This window comes from Schistosoma haematobium, chromosome 1 (genome assembly GCF_000699445.3).
Source record: "Schistosoma haematobium chromosome 1, whole genome shotgun sequence".
NCBI lineage: Eukaryota > Metazoa > Platyhelminthes > Trematoda > Strigeidida > Schistosomatidae > Schistosoma > Schistosoma haematobium.
Genome location: NC_067196.1, coordinates 44,119,250 through 44,133,688, shown reverse-complemented (window position 1 = coordinate 44,133,688; position 14,439 = coordinate 44,119,250). Strand labels below are relative to the sequence as shown.

Genomic DNA, 14,439 nt, shown 5'->3' with positions numbered 1-14,439 from the left:
GCTGATCGTTCTTTTCGTGTTAATATTAGTGTACCTCATAACTTCATAACGGAAAGTTGGTATCTTCACCTATGGCGCATATGACTATGGTTCCATCTACATACCACATATCAGTCAACGATGTCTGTAACAGAGGTTCGTTTAGGTTGCACATCCTGGATAATGACTATTTCACACTATCTGCAGTTGAAATCCAGTCCGTTATTGTTCACCTACGTTTGAAGTCGAACAATGTCCTCCAGATATATTAGCCTATTAATGTATTACCAAACTTCTGTCTAACGATTTACATTATTAGAAAAGCAATATCTCAGAAAATACTTGGTATGAAAGGTTATATTTATACAATGAGTGAAGCAAAACTCCTAATAATGAACCACGTGGACCACAATGGAACATCTGTATCTACCTATAATGAAAAACACAAAATAGTCATCACTTTGAAGAAAAGCAAGTCAATCAGTCAACGATGAGTAGATATATATTCGCTCTAAAGTTGGATAAGACAAGCATGATTAATAAGGTCATGTTTCCAGAAACTGATGTATATGAAATCATTCGATGCTCTAAGGGACTCGTCTATTCGTCAGCTTGATCGAAGTATTCATTATCCTGGAGTAACCGTCTCCCAAACGTGCTTATGTGTTTCAAATCGATAATGACATGTGCCATTATGGGCAAGAGATTCCTTAACTTTGAAGGTTACTGAAATAAGACTTACAGGTTAGCAGTTTGAGGGACCCTTACATCAACCCCCTATGGGCATAGATCTCCATACATGGTCTACGAAGTCGCGCTTCGTGATGTCCAAAAGTAGAAGTTCGGTGAAATTTCATCGAGGTCTAAAGAGATTCTAGCTAAACAGGTGTTCTTATTCGTCAAGAGGGATGAAGATGTGATACAAATGAATAATACCAAACCAGATTTTATAGGTCTTGTTCTGACTGGAGACCTCATCACGTGATAATTAACCGGGTGAGTCACAGTACAAACTTTGTATTCTATGACGTGTAGTGATTTGTGTACAAAATGCGACAAAAATTGCAATACATAATGTAAGCTAAATGGTAAATTCAAGAATAGAAATGGATTTCACAAAGTAGACAAAATTGTCGTTGAATAAATAAATGCTGATAGAAATCAGATAAATTTGCATGAATCTGAAATGAGTTAACTAAGTACCTCAGAAATTAGTATGTCTGGAACCCAACAAGTCACAACTAAGAACTAGATTTAGAAATACACAGTCTGAGGTAGTTTTGCATTGTCTTAACAGATTTAAACACAACATAAAATACATAATTGTACAGTAAATCCAATAATCATCAGGAGTATTTGAATTATAGTATAAACTAGGTATCCTGGAAATAACGCAATCGGATCAAGAAGTACTAGATAAGCACAAATTAATGTACTGTACTTCGAATTCGAAATCAAGCATTCAAGAAGTACAAAGAAGTCATTAGTTCATTCGAACACCACATATTCACCATAGTTTGGAACTCCTGCATAAAATATATACCCCTAACTATACTACAGCCATTATTAATTGACAGATTGTATACATTACGTAGACAGTATGGCTTCTGACTCTTCAGTTATCTCTAACCTTCGTGTGTGGAACGGTACTTTGATTTATGCAAAAACGTACGTGTATATCGAAGATGAAAAATAATCAGCCCGATTTTGGATCTACGATTACATTCAATTCATAGTGAGTGTAACACGGCTGCCAGCAGCACTATCACCACACGAAAGACCGAATATAAATTCAAGTATCGAAAAAATCAAAAGTCATTATTACAGAGCGTTAAGTGTACTATAGTGTGAGCAAGAAAGTAGTTCTTACTACTCGAAAGGATTGTCAGGTTAGGTTACAGATTAGTCGGTTAGTTAAGCGGTATGAAAAACTGCATAACTTTTCTGTCACTGAGATAACACAGGAAACTGAAAAGACTTCCTAGTAGTAGATAATAATTTGTATAGTCATTCATACAATAACTCATACAAAAATAGTGGAGTTTATAAATTTTCCATGTCTTTCCCCAAAAAGTAGTCATAAAGTCCATATAGCCCTTTAGTTTATACGTTAGTTCATGTTTCCACTACTAATTCTGAATGCTGTCAGAAAAATCTATTTGTCTCTCTGCTTATCATTTAGATAGAACTGTACAAAATAAGAGTTCCTATTATTCAATTTCGGTAATATATCTATCTCGTAAAAATTAAAACGATAGGTTTAATATACAGCTAGAATTGAGCTACATGCAAAAGATGACCTCACTAACCTGCAATTGGTCCTGAAAAAAACAATTGGTCAAAAAGAGTACACCTAATTAAAATCGATATATTTAATAACATTCATGTGAAAGAGATCGTTTCGAAAGGTTACAAATTTCTAAAAGACAAACGAATGTTCTTCTTTCACATTTTTTATTCTTCTTAATCATCCTCTTCAACTAGTCCTAATGATCTTAAGAAAGTATGTTCTTCTGATAAATACTTTACATATTCGAACTAGAATATTCACAAAAAAGAATGAGTTATAAATATATGTACGATAAACTAATCAAATATAAAACATTTTAAAATCATATGCGATTATATCTGAAACTTGGTTATCTTATTGTCGTCACTGACTGAACATAATATTGGCTGTTTGGTTTATACCGCACTATAGATCGGAGTAATTAGATCCTTAACAATCCTATAAGGTTAAGGTAAAATGAGGTTCTGATAAATTTTAACTGTAATTAATATAGTCTCTAATAATTCGACAAATAATAAGTTTAATTGAGTTTTTATATATTGTCTTGAGTTAAAGATCATTTTCCTATTGGATTGATTTGAGAAGCAGTTAACAAAGTAGGTGTTAAACACTGGTTTCTTTCCAGTACGAGACTTGCAAACATTAGGAGCTCATGATCCCAATACAGATGGGACTCAAGACCTTTAGAACTTCCAACGATAACGCGATATTCAAATGACAATGTTTAAGTTGTCTACTTCTTGATACACCAGAAGGTCTTGATTTCGATCTTTGGTGGAGTCGTGCATGAACACTTCTGAAGAGTTTGATATTAAGAGAGAACGGATGTCCGATACTATCCAGTTTTTAAGAGTTATGTAGATGATGACAACTCTTTAAAATAAACATCTGTAATAATAGTCTTCATTCTCTTTTTAAACGTTTTGGCTTTTGATCTTGTATTGGATGACATAAAAAACGTAAGACTTTTCCCTTCTCATTTTAGTCATCTAGCTGAACTAAAATTTAGATTAACTTAATACACAGTAAACATCAAAATAGCCATGATTTTCTTGTGTTTTCTTGAGATAAGTCTTACTGTGATACCATAGTTCTCCTTTAATTAAGAAACTTTACCTTATTTTATCAGGCTCCACAACTATGAGTAAATCTAATGACATTTTGAGATTCGACGAGGTGATTTTTGAAGTATTGTTTTTGAGCAATCCGTGTGTTCTGTGTACTTGGTCAAAGCCTTTCGCATTAGTGAATCTGCACAATCTGCACAATTACAGTTTTCAATTTCATCAGACCCGATCAATGTTCTGAAAACGTCCTTGGTCAAATACTTATGACCTCCCATTATTTCTGGCTTCCATAGGCTGTTTCATAGCCTTAGACAAATATGGAGTGAGCTATCAGATAGAAATTTTAGGTAGATAAGTAAATGTTTCATTAACTCAGTGAGACTATAATTTATAAACGACATTTGAGCTACGCTTAAGTGACCTTGGAAATGTCCACCTACTTACAAGGGCTAAATGAGGATTATAAATCAGTTTGAAGGATAAGGATTATGATTTACAATTAATGGTGAGAGCTAGGAATTACAATTGTGATTTTCATCACGAACTGACATCAGCAAAAATGCCGAAACGCTATTTAGACATATAGGTGAATGAATATAGCATTAAAATTCTAGACCTGTTATCCTGAATCCGATTGGTTCGTCCATAAATTATAGTCTCGCCACGAAACCTTCAGGATAAGCAAAGTAGTCTAGACACTTCTTATATTTAAATAAATACTTTTGCATTGAGAAAAGTGTTATAACTCTAAATGCCCTCAATATTTGTCTTAAATAATAAATTATTTCAATTGGAATTAAACACAATTACTACACAGTAGTTATGCTTTTAACTTACTTTTTCTTTCTGAATGATTTCTTCGTCGCTCAACATAACAGCTGGTGCTAAACCAGCCCTTCTTTTGTTTTCCGCTTCTTGTTCAATTTTTTCTTGCTCTCTTAAATTCCAACGCATCGAAACAAATTCTTTTCTTTTCACTTCACGTTCAATGTATTCATTGAATTTTTTTAATTCTGATGGTAAAGGAGTTTGTAAACGTCTAGGTACCTATAATCAGTATAATGTTTATATCAATAAAGATATTTAACGAAAATAGTAATCGCTTTATTCAATAATTCATGTTTAGTACAGCAGGAAATTCTCAGCGTTAAGTATTTTAGTAAGTTTTTTCCTACTACTTATTTACACTGCAGAATATATATGTGTAGTAGTCATATATCTGGAAGAAGTAATAATATTGTGTCTATTTAATGCAGCAAAACTTCCACCTCTACGCAATCGCACCCTAGTAGCTAAGTATGAACCAGAGCTTGAAGACTAGAAAAAACTGTGAACATGTGAATGTAATGTGTTGAAATATATGAATCAAGAGCGTATTTATGTACGATGGATTTATTATTATGTAAAGCTCTACAAGCGGCTTGTTTGAATATCTGGGCTATCTGTGTTATATCCGAGAGAAGATTAAACCACGAGTAACTCCTGAGACATTAATTGACTAATATTACCTCTATATTCTTATGGTGTAATTATTCAGTAATTAGATTATGTATATCCATATTCCTCTTATTATAAGTTTCATTTTGATCTATATATTATTATTGTACGATTTACTGTTCTTAAATTATACTCAGTTTATTAATTACCGTCTCCCGCGTTCTCAGCCACTTTTTGGCTTATTTGTGTACACATGTTATTTTCAATTTTATGGTACGTTGTGGCCTGTCTGGTTGATATATAAACCGAGTATGTTTAAAATAAATGATTCGATCCGATTCCATTTGATTTATATTGCAGAAGCTGGTATTGTGTTCTGGACTAAAGCAGACGGGCTAGGAGGACATAGGACCAATAAGGACGCTAGACTGCTCATACCGGTTGAACGTCATTGGTTTGGCATAGTGTTAAGATTGTATAAATCATATTTTGATTGGTGGATAAATCACGTGATAAAAAGCCGGACATAAAACCATAACAATCTGTTCCTACCATCAGGATATTTCAACAAGTTATCTGTTTTCTTGTTTGTTTTAACAAATCATTATGCCTATTGGTCGCATCACCTATTCAGAAGCGTTTGTGACAAGTTTGCGACATTTCGCTGTACAAGTTACAAAAGAGCTCGATCAGAGACATCTTGGCAATATGAGTCGAAAACAATGTACATTATTCAAATGTTGGTTGCTGAACTGCTAACATCTAACTGGCGACTAGTCAATATTTATCTCAAGAATCAATCAAGAAATAAGAAAACGAAACTTGTTGGAATACTTTATTCTGAGATTTTATATTGTACCAAAAATATAATATTGAATAAAGCTACTAATAATAATGATAACAACAATAATAGCTAAAGTTTTAAGTTAGCTTATCTCCTATAACATTTGGTCACATTATATGTTTATTAAATAGCATATTGTAGAGTTTTTATTTCTCCTTTCAAGTATGGAGTGAAGTAAAGGCAAAAGTATAATTCAGAAAAGTTCATTGAACATAATTATCATTTTCAAAATCGAACACTTTACTATGATTCAAAACTGGTGTAACATCCAAAATACTTCTGGAGTGTTTGTACGTAAAATGAAATGAATCTCTGTGGTCTATTAGTGAATGCTCAACTCTATGTAAATTTATTGACTTTATCCTTATAGTAAAAGATTTTATTACTATGTCTATGTTTAATATTACTATCACTGGACACATTCTTCCGTATTAGACTTATTTCAATCTTATACTCAAATATCTGGTATAGAATTCATAAAAAATAAACTACTTAATAACGTCTAACATAAAATAACATTCACAAATTTATTGAAAATGAAAAAAAATTTAGGCACTGTAAATCTTATGACATACCTCACAAGTCATTTTAAGAATAACATAAAAACACAGAATGAAAATATAATAATGGCCTATAAAGTATTTGACTATTAGTTCAAGTCATATAAATAGGTAGAAACTTTATAATTTGTATTTTAGTCAATATATTTCAGTGTTTGAAAGACCATTAGACAATAAAATTTAAAATGAAGTATACTCATTTAGATATTTTTCCAATCCCTAAAAATTTCACTGTTTATTATATTATTCTCTATTCTCTACCAATATCATGTTTACAATTCAGTTCAGTTACTTATTTTTTTTAATACAACTTAATAATTTATTAACTCCTTGTAATTTTCTAATCTGCTGACTAGTGACTGACTTCAAGAGATACTCCTCGAGTTCTAGTGAGAAGCCGTTACCAGTTGAGTTCAACCAGGTCTGTCGTGAGATATCAACTCACTGATGACAATGGTGTAGGGTGGCGCAACTTCGTGGATTGGTTGAAGTTAGAAATTAACACCGTTGGATGCAGGCTCAGTGGTCTAGTTGGTTAAGCGCCTGGCGCAAGACTGATAAGTCCTGGGTCCGAATCTCGCGGGGTGCGGGATCGTGGATGAGCATTGCTAAGGAGTCCCATACTTAAGATGAAACGGCCGTCCAGTGCTTCTAGGTCTCCCGTGGTGGTCTAGCTTCAATTGACTCATGGTTTCAACCAGTGAGATTTCTAAGATCTCCACAAAACCCCTTCTGATAATATGTTTTGATCAAATGGTTAACTATCAAATTACTTAATAGTGTTGCTACTGAAATAACTTATTAGTAGTAATAAAAAGTAATCCATAAATTTATAATTTTTTCGCCATTTACTTTGAATACTCAGATGATATAGTCCTATTTAGTGAAGATGCTAATAAAATGCAGAGCCATGTTGATAGATGCAGACTACTTGGTTGGGGTCCGCGTGACTATCGTAACCAATGGTCAGAGACTCTGGATGACATGGCTCAGAATCGATCACAATGGTGTGGGTGTATACACTCTTCCTACGTTATAGCTGACTGACTGACTGACGACTAAATCTTAATAAAAGATTGAAACTAATATTGAATGACTTTTAATCTAATCGGGGATTTTTTTGTTGAAAAGAATAGAATTTCAAATCATCAAGATTTTATTATGTATTCTATATTTTATTAAAGTGGAAAAAACATAGTTTACTAATTAAAATAAACTCACAATAAATAATTGTAGTACACCTTGAATATCACCAGTTGCTATAAATTGACGTTTAGGTGAATCCCATATAGATAAAGCAGTTAGTGGATTAGCAGATATTGACTGAATCATTGTTGGTTCATAAGTTTTATCAAGTAAATCCCAAACTTCTATACTACCATCAACACGACATGTATAAAATACTGATGGACGTGTAGGAGACCAACTGCCACCTTGAATAAGAATTATTTATGAACAATACAGAGTATCGCTTTAATGATATTGGTAAATTAGTGCAATAAAAGTAAACACTTTTTACGTGTCTAACTGAAAAGAAGAAAAGATATGGATAGATTGCACATCATCCAAACCCATTGACAAAGGATAGAAGTATGAACCACTGAACTTTTATTCAGCTCAATCATATTGTTTCTGTGAGCTTGATGTACCAATTAATTCAATGCATTATTTATATGCTGATGATGTCGTTCAGAACAATGATGATAGCTGCACGACCAAACCATCCAGCTCAGCGAACAAAACACCATGAAAAACGCTTTACAATAGTTGATACAATATTATTCAGATAGCAAACAAAGCGATCCGTCCACTGCATATTCCATAAACCAAACATATCAACCGGGAATATTAAATTAATTAATTTTTCGTCTATTTCCTGTAAGTATTTGGAATTTTTACAATTAGTCACTTTAGATTTTATAACGTACTGAATTATTTTGACCAAGCGACAAAATTCTCACTTTGAACTGTTAGGTCAGTTCATTTTGGAATGACATTTAAAATGCTACCATTGTGATGAATTTTGCTAAACTAGATTATCACCAGTATAAACAGATCGAAACTCATTCATAATTTTTCTGTCGATTATCTACAGGACGAAGAAAATATCATTTATCACAAATAGTTTGGACTGACAATTATGTCCAGACTTTTATTGTTGATCAACACTATTTGACGAAATCAGTAAGTAGAATACGTTAAACGGATAAAACTTTAATAAATTTTGGCAATTTAGAATTAATGATTTTGTGCATATTTTCTGAATCACTCTCTGTAGATGATAACAATCTTAAACCAAAAAGCTTGATATTTAGCAAAGAGATCTCTTGAAAGTTGAATATCTTTATAACTGAAAATAGTTTATTTCATTATCTACTTTGTGCAAGCCCTACTGCTCTAGACTCTGAAAAAAGAATTACAGTAATTACATTTGATATTATAGGATTGTATTTAAGAGACTGTGTAACATAGGATTTTAGCAACACAGGACGAAACTCAGTGATGCTTGTGGTTGCTATTGGTGACAGTGGCAGTAAAAGATGAGGCAATTTCTTCTACATATCAACGAACAAAATGATGTTGTAGTGATAACCTTAATTAAACACTAGATACACTAACCTGTTAATGGTTTATTTGCACGACCAGATTCTATGATCGGCCCACTGGTAACTCCTTCCTTCCACATTGTCCATATCCATCCACCAATAGCCAAGACTAGGGAGGAATCAAACGGTGAACGACAAAGGTAACTAATTGGACCGTCATGTCGTGAGGAACAAAATTCTGGTTTGAGTGTTTGCATTTTCCCAGTGTCTTGATCTTTATGTGGTATCCAGTCAACATAAACTATAACACCATCTTCAGTCCCGGCATAAATATGTGTGTCGGCGTTTGGAAGTGGGAGTAATTTAGATGAGTTGTCAGTTATATTGATACTGGAATCTTTTGTGTTAGACGTTAGCAATCTGCGATCTCCGTGCATTTCCTTCAAACAAGAAATTAACACATTAGGTCCTTAAACATTTCGATCAAAATGTATATTATTCGTGAAATAAATGAAATCAATTCTAGAGCTAGAATGTTCTAATGGATAATGTAAACTGACATAAAACAATAAACAAGGGGATGAAGAACATAAAGTATTTAAATATTGATAAACACATACATTTAAAAGATACGTACAAGTCTATATATAAGTTTAATACTGAAAAATAGAAATGTTTATTATCAGCACAACGAGACGAAATTATTGGGATGAATATTTGAGTAGTGAACGTATTATCAGTATCAGAAATGGCAAAAAGAAGATTAAACTTCAAAGATATGGTTCAAAAAAGAATTTATTCTCAGAATAAGATATAAAATATTTTCCCATATCACGACCTAAGGAGGGACAAAGGTTGAATGCATCTGTGCTGTTGCGACCTGTTAAGAACCATATCAGACAACGTCTCTAGCCATTGATCACCTTAATCAAGAGAACTACATCTTGGTATTTATTGGAGATATGTATAACTTAAGGAAAACTATACAATAATAATAAAGTAAAATAAAATGCAACCTACACGTATACAAAACCTAATTGGTACATGGTCATTAACTGGATCGTTTGTATATAAATGTATTCTTAATAATGGTTTCCATTTCAAATCCAGTGTCGAAAATGTTAGTGGTACATTATTTGGTGGTTTAATTGAATCACTTGTTTTGTTTATAGCTAATGGTGTTTTCTCTGGTCGTATATCCCATAGTAATATTTCACCATTTAAACCGCATGTCATTAATTGAACACATTTCTGTGCATGATTTTCGAAACAGTATCCTAACCGATTAATTTCTATATGATCCGGTATCCATTTCAAATCCATGATTGGTGAACTATGTGATGATTCAATATTACTTAAAGCAGAATAATGTGATGTTGATACTTTATTTAATTCATTCTCATCAAAAACAAATAAAGGCATTTGATTATTTTGTTTCAATCGCAATTTAACATTAGTTAAATCGTCAATATGTTTTTCAATATCCCACAGAACTACTTGTCCATTGATACAACCACCAGCCATATAATTCGGACTAGTTGGATTAAATTGAAAACACATAATATCATCTGGTGCATGTAATAATAATTGAGGCTTTAATGGATCATTAAAACTCCATAATATAATATGTGTTGGTTGTAAAAGAATTCGTGATGCTTGATCAATACGTTGATCATAAATTGTCCGTTCACTAATAGATGTTGCAATAATACCTTTAATATTTGGATGCCATTGAATCATTGTAATAGCTTTATTTTTACTAAATTTTAAATCAGTAAATGATAGAAATTCTTTGAATGTATTGTCGCTTTTTGTATCATAAGTTTCATCACCAATGGGTAAATTCTCATAATCATTTGATAAAAAATTGTACATTTCATTTTCTAATAAACTTTGTTCAAATAGTGTGTATAATTTCGATATGTTACGAAAAGCATCATTATTTTCATGATAATAATGTTTTAATTCATCAGATGTAAACATTCTAGGAACATAATGGGTGAAAGCATTTTTTGGATATTTCCAATTTGTATTAATACCTTTATCACATGTGGTTTCACAATTTGTGGCTGATTTATCTAACTCCACTATAGGTATATTAAATGATTCATCTTCACGTGATAAAATCTGTTCAGAACAACCTTTCTTTGTCGCACTTTCATCTTGTAAATGTAATACACTACCAAATTCTTTACGTGGTCTTTGAAAAATTGTATACACTTTTGAACGTGTTTCAAAAGTATTCATTTCGGCAATTTCGTTTTCTGAACCTAATTCAATCCAACCATGTTCTGATCTCGATTTGAATAGAAAACATAAATCACTGGCCTCTTTGTATTCTTCTATCTTATCCTCATCATCGTTTATTCCATCATTTTCATCACCATTACCATCATGTTCTGACTGACCGTCAACTGCTTGTTTAACTGGATTCAGTATAAGAGATTTTGTCTCTTCAGATAAGACAATGACAAAATTTTCACCAAATTTAAAATCTGCATCGTAAATTAATAAAATATCAGAACCGGGATAATTTTTTATTGCAACTTTTTGTACACTGAAATCTGATACAGCTGCACGTAACTGTAAATCTTTAAGTAGATCAGATTTGTTCAATAAAATGATTGGTGATTCTTTGGTAATTTGTTCATCAGTTACAATATTAAATATCTGTTGTGTTGATTTTGATAAAAATATCGGTGTGCAATTAGGCATTAGTTCATTTTGAATGAATATATCTAATGGTTTGTGACTTTCTCTGATTGATGCCAATGATGACCCATCCACTGCATCAGAATGTTTGCTGCCACTTTTTTCCGCTGATTTTCCAAGTGACGATTCTGATTTACGTCCGCTTCGACTTTTAGAACGACCTCTAGCACTCTAATTGAGCAGGTTTTCAGTCATGTTACAATTATTAAATAAATAAATAACTAACCTTATTACGCAAAGTATTTTCAACTGAATTTACTTTTTCGTTTGAGTTTTTCATGATTTATAGTTTATTTCAAGTTCTAAGTTTTAAAAGAAATGAATACTCCAGATGTTTTGGTAGGATGGGCATATCAAACAGAAATAACGTATAATTTGACAAATAAAATCCAAATCGATAAGTAATAGAACAGTTTGTTTTGTATACATACTAATTCTGTTTTATATAACAGCCATTTGTAATCACTAAGAGTTAAACAGCCCTATTTTATTTTGAGCAGTCTAGGAATTATTTTTGCCTACATAAAATTCCATCTCATAATCACCTTTATTCTTTTAGACAGTATATGTTACTGGGCGCTCTGATAAAACAAATAACTCTGGGGTTACAGAAAATCTTAACTACTACATGATAGAAGATACGTGATCTACTTAAGGGAAAATTTTCCAAATTTTCGCAAGTATTCGTTCATTCTACTAGTATCAGTGTACAGCCAACACAAAACCCTACATTGACAAATACTGAGAGAGTATCGAGAACTCCTGTGACTTAAAGAGCACGGATTGAAAGTAATCCAGTAAAAAATCTGAATGTTTACTCCAAAAGTAACAAAAATACCTCATAAATATGGTTCAACTCTGATTCTTCAACTTCCTTAGATATTAAAAGTCAAACAATTCATCAACCTCATATGATTTCTAAAATCAAACAAACAAAGCACATAATATTTCCTTCATTACTCATCTCCTCTAAGTAGACTATGGCATTGTCATTCCTTTAGTAGCACATACCAAAACGCCTTCTAACATCTGACAGTTTGTAAATGGATACGGACAATTCTGTGAAATTCGAACCTGTCTAACAATCCCATTAATATCTAAAGAAAAGGCTCAATTTTTATTTTTCTATTTTTGTTGGCCTCTTGAATTACTTGACTAGGCTTATCATAGCAGTCAATTGATTATACTGAAATTCTTATGATTGTCGTATAAGTGACTAGACAAAGAGTAGTCAGTAAGTCAAGTTACTCCAAAAGGTCAAATAACTACACTTTGTGCCGCCAAAACATATAAGTAACGCAACCAACTTATATTTAAGCACTGTTATCGTTTTGATATTCTCAGTGTTCACCAATTTTCTTATTTCTGATTTCATTAAACTGAATAAATAGTACTAATGCTCCGAGAATTATCACAACCTTTTTGCTACTCTTGACCCAAATAGTGATTAGGCACTCATCTATTTGAGAAGTCATTTATATATGCATAAAATCATATCAAACTGGCTAATCATTAATAATACAAAAACATGTTTCTCACATAAACACTACTACAGTGGAAATAGGCAGCTTTTTAAGGGACCATTATATAATTAATTTCCTGAAGAGTGAAGGAGTACTAAGCAAAAATGCTGGTAAAAACTGTGGGCTACCGCGAAGCTCAATAACCATGGGCGACTGGCTCGTTAGGTGAGCTACTTAAACTTGCGTCAGTTTAACAGGTGTACATGCATAAATTCGTTTTATTTTGAAGGATAGGCCAAAAATGACAAATTTTATCATCAAAATGGTTTAAAATGAACATATAGACTTACAAAACGCATTGAAAAATCTCTTAGGCATTACATCATACCACGACTAAAAACTATGGGATAATGTTCATTTAAAGTATATATATATATATATATATATATATATATATATATATATATATATATATATATATATATATATATATAGAGAGAGAGAGAGAGAGAGAAAGGGATTCTAGTAAATAAACCTAAGATCTCTCTCGATAGTTGGTAAAATACAACTGTAACGGACATTTACCTCGCAAACGTTTACTTCAAGGGTGGAAAAATGAAACTAAACAGTGAAATGTTTATTATTTAAACCCTTTTACACAGAGACGTTTTTCGTAAATTAGTTTAGGAAATGAAAAACTTCCATATATATGAACGTTTTTCATATGGCTAAAAATGACTTATGGGTGAATATCTGGACTAAACTGAGTCATGTAGAGTTTTATGTTTGGTCGTATACGTTTTTTTTGTTTGAAAGTGTGGAGCCCACTGTGATTGTTGTAACTTATTAAACTTTGGAGAAAATTTCCGAAAATGTCACAAAAAAATCGAAATTTCCTCAAGCCTAAAAAGTATCTAAAAATGTGGGGCAACCTTTAAAATGTTGAGGTTTTCCCTCAGGTTTCCCTAAACTTTGGGAAAAAATATCATATTTCTTACAACTTTACAGAAAACCCAAAACATTTGCACAGATTGGGATAACTCAATAAGTACAATAAGACGCACTTACGTCTGTTGAATAAAGCTACGAACATAAATAAAGCAAGAAAGAAGTCGTAAATTAAAGTGGTTAAAGAAAGAAATTACATACGTTACATCCTTAAATTTGAAAAGCTATCGTATGTTCTCATAGTAAAACTTTTATTTCAGTTCGATTAAACAATACTTGTTATAAAACAGAAACAAGAGTATATATAGATCCTAGAAGATATAAGACCTCACCTAGTGTGATAGACGTGATTTGTGTTTCATATGTTGAGTGTGCCTCAAAAAATATACAAATAAGGATTTTTGGCTGTAATATATTTTCAGGATGGCTTGTGGATAAGTTTGGTATATTTAAACGGCCCTCCCAGAAGTCCTAAAGCCTAACGAACCTAGAGGTAGCATTGATGATGCATCTTATATTCCGTTTTATACAACTATTATGAATATTTTACTTTAAATATTCGTAAGGCCAGTGAAATCACACCGGGCCCCAGT

The 14,439-nt window shown here is 32.2% G+C and overlaps 1 protein-coding gene across 1 annotated transcript; it reads right to left on the bottom strand.

The window, feature by feature from the left end:
- Positions 1-2,144: 2,144 nt before the first annotated feature.
- On the bottom strand, positions 2,145-14,108 carry WDR63 (WD repeat-containing protein 63). Its single transcript, XM_051218322.1, has 7 exons — positions 14,048-14,108; positions 11,662-11,737; positions 9,744-11,606; positions 8,797-9,163; positions 7,399-7,610; positions 4,174-4,383; positions 2,145-2,517 (listed from the first exon to the last, which is right to left on the bottom strand). The coding sequence occupies exons 2-7, from the start codon at positions 11,713-11,715 to the stop codon at positions 2,443-2,445; spliced, it is 2,781 nt and encodes a 926-aa protein (XP_051074174.1). The 5' UTR covers positions 11,716-11,737; positions 14,048-14,108; the 3' UTR covers positions 2,145-2,442.
- Between the last annotated feature and the right edge of the window lie 331 nt (positions 14,109-14,439).